The sequence below is a fragment of the Mercurialis annua genome, linkage group LG6 (assembly GCF_937616625.2).
Source record: "Mercurialis annua linkage group LG6, ddMerAnnu1.2, whole genome shotgun sequence".
Lineage (NCBI taxonomy): Eukaryota > Viridiplantae > Streptophyta > Magnoliopsida > Malpighiales > Euphorbiaceae > Mercurialis > Mercurialis annua.
In genome coordinates this window covers 14,202,080-14,215,963 of record NC_065575.1, presented here as the reverse complement: position 1 = coordinate 14,215,963, position 13,884 = coordinate 14,202,080, and the positions used below count along the sequence as shown (strand labels likewise).

Here is a 13,884-nt window from a genome sequence, read left to right as displayed (position 1 = left end):
CAGAGTAGCACAGTGGAAGCGCAAAGGATCAATATTTTACATTAAATGAGTAACTGGTACGCACAAACGAGTTTTAAGCAATTCGAGGACGAATTGTTTTTAAGTGGGGGAGAATGTAATACCCTGAAAATTTAAGAATGTAATTTTAAAAGATCGAACGGTGAGATTAGTCCCGTTGACTTTTAGGCTGGTAATAGAAAAGTTAATTTGACAATTTAAGGCTTTAATCAAGCCAAATTGTGTAAATTATGTGATTACGTGTTAGAAATAGATTGCGTGTTATTTGAAAATTGATTTGTTATGTGCAGTGATATTTTCGTAAATAAATGCAAAATATTTTAAAATGAAATTTTAAAATATTGTAAAATGGGTTAAATATGAAATTTGACTTTTTAAGGTAAAATAATATTTAAGAATGCATCGGAAATAGTTTTTAAGAAAATATTTTATCTATATTAAAAACCGTCAAAATAGTTGTTAGTAAATAAAATTAAATAAAATGAAAACAATTTGTGTAGAGACAAAATAAATAGAAGGGAATTCTTGGGATTGGACACATGGCCTTACATGTGTCATTCTTACCTACAAACTTGGGAGTTAAGTTTGCATGTGATATTACTTTGTTTTTATTACCTAAAATAGTAAAACATTTTTATTATTAAAAAGTAACTTTTCTTCTTCCCCATTTTTCTCTCTAAAACCGTACCCACCCACACTAACACCTTCAACTCCATTTTTCTTCACTTTTGAACCAAACTAAAGGTAAATTACTTGTTTATAATATTTATTAAACATGAATAAAGCTTTTATGTGGTGTTTTGGTGTTAAATTCGAATTTGTGTGGGTAATAAATTTAAAGTTTAAAAATTCAGAATTTTATTTAGATTATGGTTTGAAAAGATGATCAAGTTAATGGGTTTTGGTTATTTTTAAGTTTTGATTCGTAATTATATGAGAATGGTTTTAAGAGCTTAAAAGTTTAAACTTTTCTTTGGATTATAGTTTTAATGGATGATTAAACTATTGGGCAATTAATATTTTTAATTTTTGGTGCTTAAATCAAAGTGTTGAGCTTTGGGTGTTCTTGAAACAAAGTTTTAATTTTTAAGTTTGATAAAATCCGAAAATTTCATAGATTGTTCTTATATGAAATTTTGAGGATTTGAGTGTTCTTGAACTCTAGAAAAAAAGGTTAAAGATTTAATTATTTATTAAATCCGAAAATTATAAGAATAAAACTATGTGTTGGATTTGTATGGATTGTTGATTTTAAGCTAAAAGAAAATATATTTTTATAAGAAAAAAATTAAATGCGAAAATTTTATGGGTGTGTTATGGTTTAATGTGGGTGATTTTTCCAAGTTCAAAAGGTTTGATTTTTATCTCAAATATAGGCTTCTAAGAATGATCAAAAAAATGGGTTGAACTTATTTTAAAATAATGGTGAATTTTTCAAAGGTCTATGCTTTAAAAGTTTGAGATAAATCCTTTGAATTTTCATGATTTAATTAAATCCAAAAATTACATGTATAATCTAGATATGAGTTTTTATAATTTAGAGTTAAAAATTACATGTTAATATTGTTGCTAAAATTTCCATGTAATATGATTTTATTTGGAATTTTTACATGCTAAAATTGATTTTATTTATGAAAGTATGTTATATGATAAATTATTAGAATTTTGTACATGCAACATGGATTTATGGTTGTATGGATTATTTGAGAGATTTAAAGGAAAAATGAAAAGTCTTTTATGATTGTTTATGTTAAAAGTGGTTAAGTGTTGGTGAAATTGCATGTTAAAAATATTTAACATGACTATATGATTGATTGGTTATATGATTGTTGATTATGTGTTATAATGGTTTATTTTGATTTTAGTCATTAGAAAATTCAAGTGTGTTATGTGATTAATTTCATAGATTATTGAAATTTGCATTTGATTGGATTTTAAGTAAAAATGGGTGGTAGAAAGTGAGACTTGACTGAGACCGAAAGGGGCCGAAGCCAAAAATCGGAAGGATAATTCCCGATATGGATATAGAACGGATGTTGATTTTGGACTTTAATTCTAAAAGATAAAATTTGTTAATTGGTCCAAAATTGGAGATAGAAAGAAAATAAGGAGTTTAAATAGATAATAAAAGTGAGTATATTTTATATGGCTTTATTTTAAAGTAAATGAAAATAGAGTTTTGAATTTTTGGGCTAATGTGATAAGAGTTTTTATATAATGGACTTGTTGAGAAATGAATCCAAAAGCCTAAATGAGTAAGAGTTAAAGAATGGCCTTTTTAGATAAATACCAAAAAAAGATAAAATATTCTCAAGAATACTACCTCAAAGTTATTTTTTAAAAAATACAATTTGTACTTTCTTTTTGCAAAAATAACTTTTTTTATTCTCAAAAATATTTTTTTTAATCTCAGAAATACGATTTTGGTTACTCAGCGGTATACTAACACTGTTGGTTAACCAACAAACAAAACTATTATAAATTTAAAGCTCAATTTCTATTAAACTAGTTGAAAATTCTATTACAAACCCCTCCGCCTTCATCACCGTAAGAGCAACCGTCAAATAAAACCTAAATCGTTTCTTTTTAAATCTAAAATTATTGATTAACCATTTGTTAACTAACAGTGTACTAAAAATAAGGTCATTGGCAACAAAATAAAATTCAACAACAGTTAACTAACATTTTTATTAATAATATATCCAAAATAACGTTTATTACAAGTTACCCAACGGTTTACCTAATTTTAACCATTGGTTATCCAACACCCAAAAACATAACAATTCTCATAAGCATTTTTTTCAAACACTTAGAGTGCAGGCAGTGCAACACCAAAAATCGAACCACCACCACATCACCACCGTTGTTCACAAAAGAAAAACCAGTTAACTAACGATTGGTTAAATAGCAACAAAATAAATTTCATCACAACAGGTCCGCTACCTCCGGCGACGACAACCAGTTAACTAACGATTTTATTTATAATATATTAAAAATAAAATTTATTACAAAGTTACCCAACGGTTTACCCAGTAGTAACCGTTAGTTATCCAACACCCCAAAAACATTACAATTCTCATAAGCATCTCTTCAAACACCTAGAGTGCAGGCTGAACATTGATTCTATCTATACAATCACGACAATATACCACAAACCTCCACAATGAACCCAACAAAACTCAAGAATCCAGCCACAACAAAGAATAGAACAACCCCAACCGGAAACCAAATCGGAGCCCCGCCGGACGGCTATTCTAGGTAGAGTATGCCATGGAGGCCGTAAAGCAAGGCTCAACGGCAATTGGACTCTGATCTAAGACTCACGTGGTTCTCGCGTGCGTTAATAGGGCTAATTCTGAGCTCTCGTCTCACCAAAAGAAGATCTTCAAAGTCGATGACCACATCGGCGTTGCTATTGCCGGTCTCACTGCCGACGGTCGTCTCACGTGGTTCAACAGTTGCTTCCTCTCTATTTACTCTTGGCTGCCATGACTTTTATTTAAAGAAATTAGGTTATGAAAAGATTAGAAGAGCATTTGATATTTGTGTAAAATCAAAAGTATAAAAAGAAAAAAAGAAAAGAACAAATTGTATTTTTCAAAAGAGAAAGATATGAACGTAATTGTCTAATTAAGTTGAGAAGTTGTAGTATTTTCTCTAATTAACTCTTAAAGAATTAGAATGATTAAAGTCTAATTAAATTAGATTAGCAATTTATTAAAGAATAAAATAATCAATTTAATTACTTAATTAAATTGAGCTATAAATAAAACGGAGTAATGAGAACCCGAGAGTGGAAGTAAACCCGAATTTTAATAATTAAAATATTATTAATTAGTTCGGTAATTAATGGAACTAGGTCGATGCCCGCGCGTTGCGCGGGTGATTTGAATAATTTTAAAAAATATTCTCTATATCATAATTTATAAACATCATAAAATTCATAAGTTTTAAATATAATAAAAATTCTTCAAATTTCATATTTTTAATATATTATTAAAATTCGTCATATTTCATACCTTTCGAACGTAAATTAGAACTACTCATAAACTTTAAGAAAATTTCATTAACTTTTAACTAAAATTCATTAAATTTCATAACCAAAACAATAAAAAATTTAATAAGATTAAATTTTAATTACTTTTATTTAATTTCAAAAATATTTCATATTTCATAACATAAAAATAATGATATTATATTTAAACATTTAAAATTCATGATCAATTTTTTTATTAACGTACTGTTTTTTTTAAAATATAATTAAAAAAAAGAAGAGATATGTCATATAATGAATAAAAAAGATATTTGATGGAAAATAATTGTGAACCTTAAATCAATTCAATGCAAAACATAAAATCTTTTATGTTAAATTGTTTTGATGAACCTCATAAAATCAATATTATCATTGAAATCATATAATTATAATTGTATGGTTCATGTCTAAAATATATATATTCCAATGGCATTTAATCCTTGTTTTTTTGAATTCTTTAACAAGTTAATTAGGTCACATGTCACTAAAATAAATTAAAATACAACAACAACAACAACCATACACATAAACTAAACAATTTCAAAAAGATAGACGATACTTACTCAAGCGTACTTCATTATGAATGATTAAAAACTCTTTTATTGCGGGAAAAAGTTGTATGAGACAATATCAAGTATGAAAAAATAGAAATAAATAGATATAAAAAACTCTAAAAAACCATGTTTGTTTATAATTAAATATGTGTGCATGGATTTATATATATATATATATATATATATATATATATATATATATATATATATATATATATATATATATATATATATATATATATATATATATATATACACACTTATATATTTCATGACAAAAAAGTTATAATTAATTGAAAAATATGAAAAGTTAGATGTTATACAGAACTTATTTTTAAAATATGAAAAGTTAAAAAAAATAATAATACATTTGGTTTCATAACCTATAAATGTTAATAATATTTAAAAATTCTTAATATTTTATAACTTATAAACATAAATAGAAACTCTTCAAATTTTATAACCATCACATTTATAATATTCTATAACTTTAAATTTTAATTAACTTAATTTAATTTTAAAATTATTCATATTTTTAGCATATAATGAAATAAAAGTATTTTAGTTCTCATAATTTAATTTTTTAATTCTTATAATATTATTTTAAAATATGTAATATTCAATAGGATGTATTTTTAAATTATGAGAAATAAAATATTTTTTATATTATTATATATTAAAAATAAAAAAATTTAATTTAATTTAATTTAAATTTAGACTTATAGAATTTTATAAATTTGATGGCGATGAAATTTGAAGAGTTTCTTTTTTCATGTTTATAAGTTATAAAATCTTAAGAGTTTTTCTATCTATTAATATTTATAAGTTATGAAATAAATTTAATTATTACAAGTTTTAACTTTTCATATTTTATAACTTAAAAAATATTAATTATCAGATTTTTTAATAAAATTATAAATTGATTTTAAATGCGTAATTGCCACATGACAATTTGTAGTCGATCCACTTGTCAAAATTAATTTGGAGTTCAAGATTATATTATAGTATAGATATAGATTGAATTTAGACTTACAGAATTTTATAAATTTAATGGCGATGAAATTTGAAGAGTTTCTTTTTTCATGTTTATAAGTTATAAAATCTTAAGAATTTTTTATACTATTAATATTTATAAGTTATGAAATAAATTTAATTATTACAATTTTTAACTTTTTATATTTTATAACTTAAAAAATATTAATTATTAGATTTTTTAATAAAATAATAAATTGATTTTAAATGCGTAATTGCCATATGGCAATTTGTAGTCGATCCACTTGTCAAAATTAATTTGGAGTTCAAGATTATATTATAGTATTTATATTATTATATATTAAAAATAAAAAAATTTAATTTAATTTAATTTTAGACTTATAGAATTTTATAAATTGATGGCGATGAAATTTGAAGAGTTTCTTTTTTCATGTTTATAAGTTATAAAATCTTAAGAGTTTTTCTATACTATTAATATTTATAAATTATGAAATAAATTTAATTATTACAAGTTTTAACTTTTCATATTTTATAACTTAAAAAATATTAATTATTAGATTTTTTAATAAAATAATAAATTGATTTTAAATGCGTAATTGCCACATGGCAATTTGTAGTCGATCCACTTGTCAAAATTAATTTGGAGTTCAAAATTATATTATAATATAGATAAGGGTAATGTGATAAAAGGGAAATATGGTAATTAGATTAGTTTAATGAAACTAATTAAAGAGATAAAAGATATATAATTATTTGTGAATAATTATGAAAGGCCATAGATGTTTCCTGAAACGGACCCGAAGGAGAGTAGGTCCGTAATTCTCGAAGAGTCGAGAATGAGAAGGAATTATGAATCGGTTAAGTTGAGAAAACGACCGATAAAGAGAATGTTTTATGAAATGTTTTTGATGTGATATTTGTTGTTTACGATATGAAATCGTATTTGTGTGTGTGTGTTTAGAGGTCAATTCTAGACTTAGGATTCTATGCTTTGAAATCGATATAACACGATTCCTAAATATAGATGTGACGGAAAGTCAACTATTGACGGATCAAATTGAAAGAGCACCGGTTGGAATTGACCAAGTGGCTAATAGTGGATCGTCATGGCGTATTTAATTGTGGACGACAGTCTGTGAGTTTGCATTATTACATGCATACATTAAAGTAATAAAATTACTATTATTACTTTAATGTGAAAATTAATGTCATAAAGCATTTTACATATATCGTATATTTATTTTGAGTAAATAAAATTATTATGGAATAAGTTTACGAAATGTGCCATCCTATTGGGCTATAATAGGACTATGTGATCACTAGTTAATGCAGGCATATTTATTTTTATGAGTAAAGTGGAATGGCTGTGTGAATCCGGGCGACTGTCTGAAAGTCTGAGACAACGGTCCAGACATTGCGGGAGAGTTTCTAAGACGACGGTCTAGAACCCCGAACAAGTTAACGGCGACAGAACGATAGAGTTCGGCCGATTGATTTAGGGACTAACGGCGTCATGGAACATTAAATGTTATCGGTCGTTGAGTCCATGAGAAAAGTTGGAAACAGTCTAAAGAAAGGTTTAGAACTGTAAAGGATAGTGGAAAATAAATTAGAGTCGAGCGAATGTACGGGTTCAGCCGACTAATTTATTACCTAAGTCTGAAAGGAGACTTAGAGGAAAATGGATTAGAAATGGCATTTCATTTAAAGCATTACGTTTATGTGATTAAACCGGTAGTAAATATTTAAATAGGTCTATTTTACAACGTGTTAAATTATTTAATGTGTGTTTGTAAGTTGTAAACTCACCAGTATATCTGACCCACGTTGTGGAACTATTTTTTAGGAATATTGCCTGTGTCTGGACGAGACTTCATCTTTTTGATTCTTGAAGTCTTCGTTTTGCGTATATGGTAATTGGTCTTATTTTGATCTGTAGAGCTGCAGTAGAATAGATAGACGGACGCCTTAGCATGTCAGTATTTGCGATGTTTGCCACGCATGAACTCTGTTTTGTTTTCATCGCACGATTATAATATATTTTAACGACATTCATTAAGGTATTGGAAAATAGTTGCAACCCGGGTACACGGTAGTACCAGGAGTTTTGATATACAGTGTAAAGGAAACTGTACGCAACTATGTTATGTGTATAATGTGCATGGGAACCGGCGTGGCTATATGCATGAATGCATGTTATCGGTTTTGTAAAAGACGGTATTCGAGGAATACGCGTTAAAACAATAACCAGTAATTAAAAAGTATCGGTTTTAATTTAACGAATGTGTTTGCATAATGAGATGCATGATAAACCATAATGAAATGGTACGAAACTAAAATGCAATAATTAAAGAGAAAATTATGTGCATGTTTTAAATGGTAATTTTTATCAGAACGTTTTAAACGGAGATTTTAAAATGTTCGAAAAGGTATTTTGAATTCCGTGAAAAATTTTAAGTGATTTTTAAAGTGTTTTTAAGGCTTGCTACGGATTTCGGAGCAACCACTCCCATTCCCTAGCGCCGGTCTCGACGCCGAAAATTGGGTCGTGACACCTTCAACCCACTGCACCAGATTGGGAGCAGATGAAGAACCTCCGGGAAAACTCTCCCTTGAAGGAGAATCATCGCTAACTCGATGTCTTTTTCTAGACAAAGAATCCATATTTTGAACCGGGGAAATTTCTTCCGGATCAACAACAATCAACCCGCCCGAATTCACCTCCTCGGCCTCTTCCGAAACAGCCAATGGTGCTGGAGGGGGAAGTGGAGATGTAATGGCCTCATCACCCGTCGGTTCTTTAACCACATCATCATCGTCTATGACAATAACACCATCGCCAGCAGGCAATACTGTCTTGGCAGGAATTATAGCCGCCTCGGCAGGAAGTACAGCAACTTCGACGTCGCCAGGAACAAGCTCGACGATGTGAGCATCGGGACCACCCATTGGAACATCCAAATTTATTTTAAATCCGGAAAGGAAATCGTCAGAAGAAGAAGACATCCTACAAAAAGAAACATCAAGTGAACTTAAAAACAAATAAATATACCTTGAAGAAAGGAGTAGCAAAGATCCGCTAGGCCTCGAGGAGGATCCTCCAAAGGAAACCATCGATGCCAAAGATGACTATTAACCAAAACATCTAAGACAGGACGTTGAAAGACACTATGGAATGATAAATCAGAAGCAAGTGTCGACTCAGACAAACTTAAAGGAGACAGATACCTCCGGACTTGATGAGAAGAAAAACCATCCGAAAAATGAAGAAAAGCAAAATTATGATAAACAATAAAGAAACGCCTTCGCCAGCAGCTGGTCAGACAAGGAAGATAAATACGGGACCGCCCTTTCCTACCAAGGGCAAATACGAAACAACCATCGCATTTCCTAAAATCTATAAAATAATACAACACATTAAGAGAAGGGGCATAGCCCCGAAGCCTACACGCCTCTGCAAAAGCGAGCACTACTTTAATCGTACCAGGATAAAGTTGCCCCAAGGCAACTCTTAAATCCCTACATACTTCTACTAAAAACGGTTCTAAGGGAAACCTAAGACCAGCGGCGAACTGCTCTTCAAAAAAACCATCCTACAAGACGAACCAGGAGAATCAGAGGCATCCATATCGGCACCAGGTAATATTACCCTATAATCAAAGGGAAAACTATACTTAAAATAAATATCCAAGACTTCGCTCCTACGAAGCCCTGATCTGGTAATAGCCATAGTAGTGCATGCATCTTCCACTCGACTAAGAGGCATCCTAGAACAGGAAATCACAAACATGAATACAAAGTAAAGATCAAACAGAGAATATTTTAAAGAACATATTGAAGAACACCAAGGACAGAAAAGCATTTTCCAGAACAACGATTGTAAAAAAAATAAAGAAAGCAGAAAAGCATCTTCAACATCCAAAACACAACTAACAAGAAGAAACATACCTGAAAATCTGGAGAAACGAGTTATGAAGAATAGAATAAGCAAACGAAGAACAAGGAAAAGATAATCGCATAAATGAGAGTAATGAGAGTAATTTCGAAATAGAAGTAAGAGGAGGAAAAAAAATATAGAAAGCTTAAATACGAAGAGTTTCAAAATGACAAACATTCATCAAATCATTAAATGATGACACATGGCAATAGAGAGAATCTTACCAGAGAAGAAATGCAACTCGCCGATATATGAAGCGACTCGCCCAGAATATAAAAAGACTCAGCTCCAAAAGAGCTAAAATCTACTAAGGCATAAATACCAATCACTTCAGTTCACTTGCGGGGGGGCTAATGATGGATACTGAATCCTACAATAAATACAGTGGAGCCGAGTCACAGGAGATCCATTCTCGGGTGATACCAGACTCCCCATAAAGACCTAAATATATGAAGAAGGCGCTGAGATTCGGCAATATACCGACGAAGACCGAATCCCATAGGATCCGCTCAAAGCGCGTTAATCCGGGATTCAGGTAGATCGCCATATCTAGAAGTATCTTCCAATTTGGACACTAACTCCAAACATGGAAAGATAAGCTCTATCTTAGGAAGACGAGATTATTTAGGAAGACGTTTCTAAATAGGACTCATGTCTGAATAAGGTAGATCACGACAAATCAAGGTGAATCCCTACAAAGTAGCCCGATCCCTATAAAGTAGGATTCACTTACCTACTATGACTCTACAAGGTATATCCAGCTACTATAAAAGGAGCATGATGTATGCCTAGAATCACAATTACATTCATATACTCAAAACGCTGCTCAAAGCTCTAAAATGACTTTAGCATCGGAGAGTTAATCGGACAACCACCGTCCGGTTAGCTTCTACCCTGTTTTGCAGGTCTCATTCACCGGTTCAGAAGGCAGACTCCATCACTAATTTTGTAGACATTTTAGATATTATTTTATTTGTCAATATTTTTGTAATTTTTTCCATTCATTGTGTAAGAACTTCAATATACTAATAATTCATAAAAAAAAATTAAACGAAAAAAATTTAAAAATTGATGAAAAATAAATATTTTAAATTAACTGATTTTTTTATTTTTAAAATGTAAAATGAAATATAGGAGTTAAAAATTATCAGGTACTATCAATGGGTGTAAAATTTAAAATTTTATTTTTCAACATGATTGATCATGAGGTGTCCAGCCAACTCCACACTTGCTAATAAAATATCTTCTCTCAAGTGTTCTGGATTAGTTCTGTAGAATTCGATAAAGACAGAATTAGGCGAGAATTAATTCCAGAAGTTTCTACTACGTTCCTTCTCCCTTCCAATGGGCGCCAATCTCTCAGCTTATATTCATCCTCCATTACTGCACCTCCGTTCATCTCAATTCCCATTATTCTCTCTCTAACCCTCTGTTTTAACATTCTGTCAGCAATGGCTTCTCAAGCTGAAACTGAAATTCCTCAACTTTTTGAAAGACTTGTGAGGCACAGAGACCTCTCTTTATTCTTGCCGTTCATCTTAGGCTTCAGTTCCGCCACAAATACAGGAACCCCAGATCAAGAAAGAATCATCCTAATCAACCCTTTTACTCAAGGTATGGTGCTTATTGATGGCTTAGATTCCCTATTTGGAGAGTTAGGTCCCAAGAATGGGCACCCACCTGCCTCTAAAGCCTCAATAGAGGCCTTGCCTACTGTGGATGTTGGTGATGGTGATGATAGTGTGAGTGAGTGTGCTATTTGTTTAGAGGAGTGGGATGTTGATGATGGGTTAGTGGTGAAGGAGATGCCTTGTAAGCATACGTTTCATGGTAATTGTATTGACAAGTGGTTAAGGATTCATGGGTCTTGCCCAGTTTGTCGATATAAGCTGCCTACTGATGATGAAGGGTTCAACAAGAAGATGGGCCAAGAAGATGAAGAAGAAGCAGAAGGGAGGAGAAGAATTGGCCGAGAGATTTGGGTTAGTTTTTCTATTAGTAGTAGTAGGACTAGGAGTAGTGATGATGATTCGAATCAATCTTCTCATCAATAAATGGAGAATTTGTTCTTTTTTAAGATATATCTGATTCTAATAATATTTTTTCTTGAATACCATGTACATTCAATTATTTTTTATCCCCAGTTTGTTTCGTGATTTGCATACATTTTTTGTAATATTTTCGCCTTCATGCTCGACCAATTAAACGAGCTTATTTTGCGGAAATGTAAATGCAGAAATGGACAGGATTTTCATAAGTTTTTCAGAACTAAAATGTAATGTAGGATTGGATTATATTAAACTGACATGTTATCTAGTGATGTGTGTGGCTTGAACAGAGTTTGCTAAGGTTGTTTTAGAGTATTGTCCCTGTCTCTTAGAATTTTGATCCCTTGGTACCTTCCTAACATTAACAAGGTTCCCATTGGGTTTGTGCCTGGTGATTCTAACAAAGTTGATCCATCTATTACTCTCAAACCCTTTACTCCATACACTTTGTAATCACTGTCCACCACTGATCCAACAGTACACCCCCCATGATAGTGGTAATACGTCCTCACATTGCTCTTGCAGAAGTCTCTCAGTTCGTGAGGTCTCGATATTAGATTGTTCTGAGGTTCCGTCTTCAGGAACAGAGTAATAGACTCAGACCTCGATACCCTTTGCAGCAATTGAGCCATCTCTGCACAGTCGTTCAAGTCTGTTTGCTTTGCTAGATAGTTGAATTGCACTGACGGGTTTTGCCTAGGATCGACGCTGTTTAGTTTCAGCTTCCCTTTAGATTCTGGAAATGCAAGTTTGATTGCAATTGGCATCCTTGTTGCGTTCAAACTTATCGGTAAGATGCCGCCTTCTACTATGAATTTGAAGTCTTTATCGATGCCTGCAACTTGTGGGGTATCTGGCAGCCGATATTCTGGTCTCGTGTCTGCTAATAGAGCAATAGCAGGGTTGTCTTGCATTTCTTTGCCAACCCCTTTTAGGTCTAACACCAGTGGAATACTGAAATTCTTGAGATGCTTTTCAGGTCCGATGCCACTTAACAGTAGTATTTGGGGACTGCCTAATGCTCCTGCTGACAGTATAACATCTCCCCATGAAGTTGAATTCTCTGGTTGATTGAGGTAAGCTTCATAAAATTGATCTGTGCTGTTGTCACTCTTGATGAACCTAACACCTCGAGCTATCGTCTCATTTCCAGTACCTTCATCATTGAAAAAGAACATGTCAGCACCAAGAAATTGGTCATCCTAAAGGACCTAAACGGAAATGACATAATAATATATTTGTTATAAGAATGTGATATAAATATTGAGTTTTCAAAAGTGTTTTTCTGAAACAGAAACGAAATGTGGAACTTAAAAAGTTCGATGCAACGTAGCTGATAGTTGAATGAGATGTCGAAGATTACTATTGGCATGGAAGATGATGCTCTGTACAGTTGCATTCAAAAGAACTTTGATATTTTCAGGATTTGATTCTGCTAGAAGATCAGCCGAGGTATGCCTTACTCCAAATTCATCATAGGTAGTACCACCTATCTTTGTTCCCTCAATATGTTCCCAGCTAAACCCATTATAAGGAAGAAATCCTGCTTCGAGCAGACCTAATTCTACAACAGACTGCCAAATTGTCAGCTCAGGTTTGAAAACAATTTTGGACTCCACCCACTCATAAGCTTCTTTCACCAGCTCTTCATCCCACCCAACTCGCTCAACAAAATTACTGCTAGCTCTGCTGTAGAAGGCGCCATTTATCGCGGATGATCCTCCGAGCACTCGCCCTCTGTGATTTGGGATACCATCCCTGGAGGTGAAGCTTTGAGCCACTGATGCTAATTCATCAGTTTGGAGCAGTGCAAAGCCATAGTACATCTTGTTCCATATCAAAGGATTTCCGAATGGAGAACCGCCTCGTTCTATCAAAAGCACGGAGAATTTGTGTGAGAGAGTTGCTGCTAAGGGGCAACCTGCAGTTCCTCCCCCAACTACAATGTAATCAAAGGACATTCCTGCCACCTCATTCACATCTGAAGTCATGTAGGGTAGATTTTCCCCTTCAAAAGGAGAAGATTCAGACATGTTAACTAGTAGAAACAGTAAAGCTGCAAGAAGCCAATGACCATTGATTATCAGTAGAGAACCCATAATTTGCATTCTCAGGAAAAGATATACGAAGAAAGTACAAAGTGTAGATGCATTTAATAGCCATCGTGGTTTGTTTAACGAAATGTATAAAATTAATGTATTCAACCATACGCATGCTTAAGCTAATGATAATTCTTAGACCTAATGATTTTGCTGTGATGATGGTTTATGTTGCTTCTTCTTTTTGTGCTTCAATTTTTAA

At 31.9% G+C, this 13,884-nt stretch overlaps 2 protein-coding genes and 1 long non-coding RNA gene across 3 annotated transcripts; 2 read left to right on the top strand and 1 right to left on the bottom strand.

Annotated features, from left to right (window-relative positions):
• Positions 1-669: 669 nt before the first annotated feature.
• Positions 670-7,677, top strand: LOC126686599 (uncharacterized). Its single transcript, XR_007643977.2, has 3 exons — positions 670-762; positions 6,623-6,733; positions 7,445-7,677. It is a non-coding gene; the product is annotated as an uncharacterized LOC126686599 (long non-coding RNA).
• Positions 7,678-10,771: 3,094 nt separating this feature from the next.
• Positions 10,772-11,655, top strand: LOC126686598 (E3 ubiquitin-protein ligase MPSR1-like). The gene has a single exon (XM_050380729.2). The coding sequence runs from the start codon at positions 10,987-10,989 to the stop codon at positions 11,587-11,589; it is 603 nt and encodes a 200-aa protein (XP_050236686.1). The 5' UTR covers positions 10,772-10,986; the 3' UTR covers positions 11,590-11,655.
• Positions 11,656-11,804: 149 nt separating this feature from the next.
• Positions 11,805-13,755, bottom strand: LOC126686596 (protein HOTHEAD-like). The gene is made up of 2 exons (XM_050380727.2): positions 12,947-13,755; positions 11,805-12,739 (listed from the first exon to the last, which is right to left on the bottom strand). Exons 1-2 carry the CDS (start codon positions 13,689-13,691, stop codon positions 11,880-11,882), a joined length of 1,605 nt encoding a protein of 534 aa, XP_050236684.1. The 5' UTR covers positions 13,692-13,755; the 3' UTR covers positions 11,805-11,879.
• Positions 13,756-13,884: the final 129 nt, after the last annotated feature.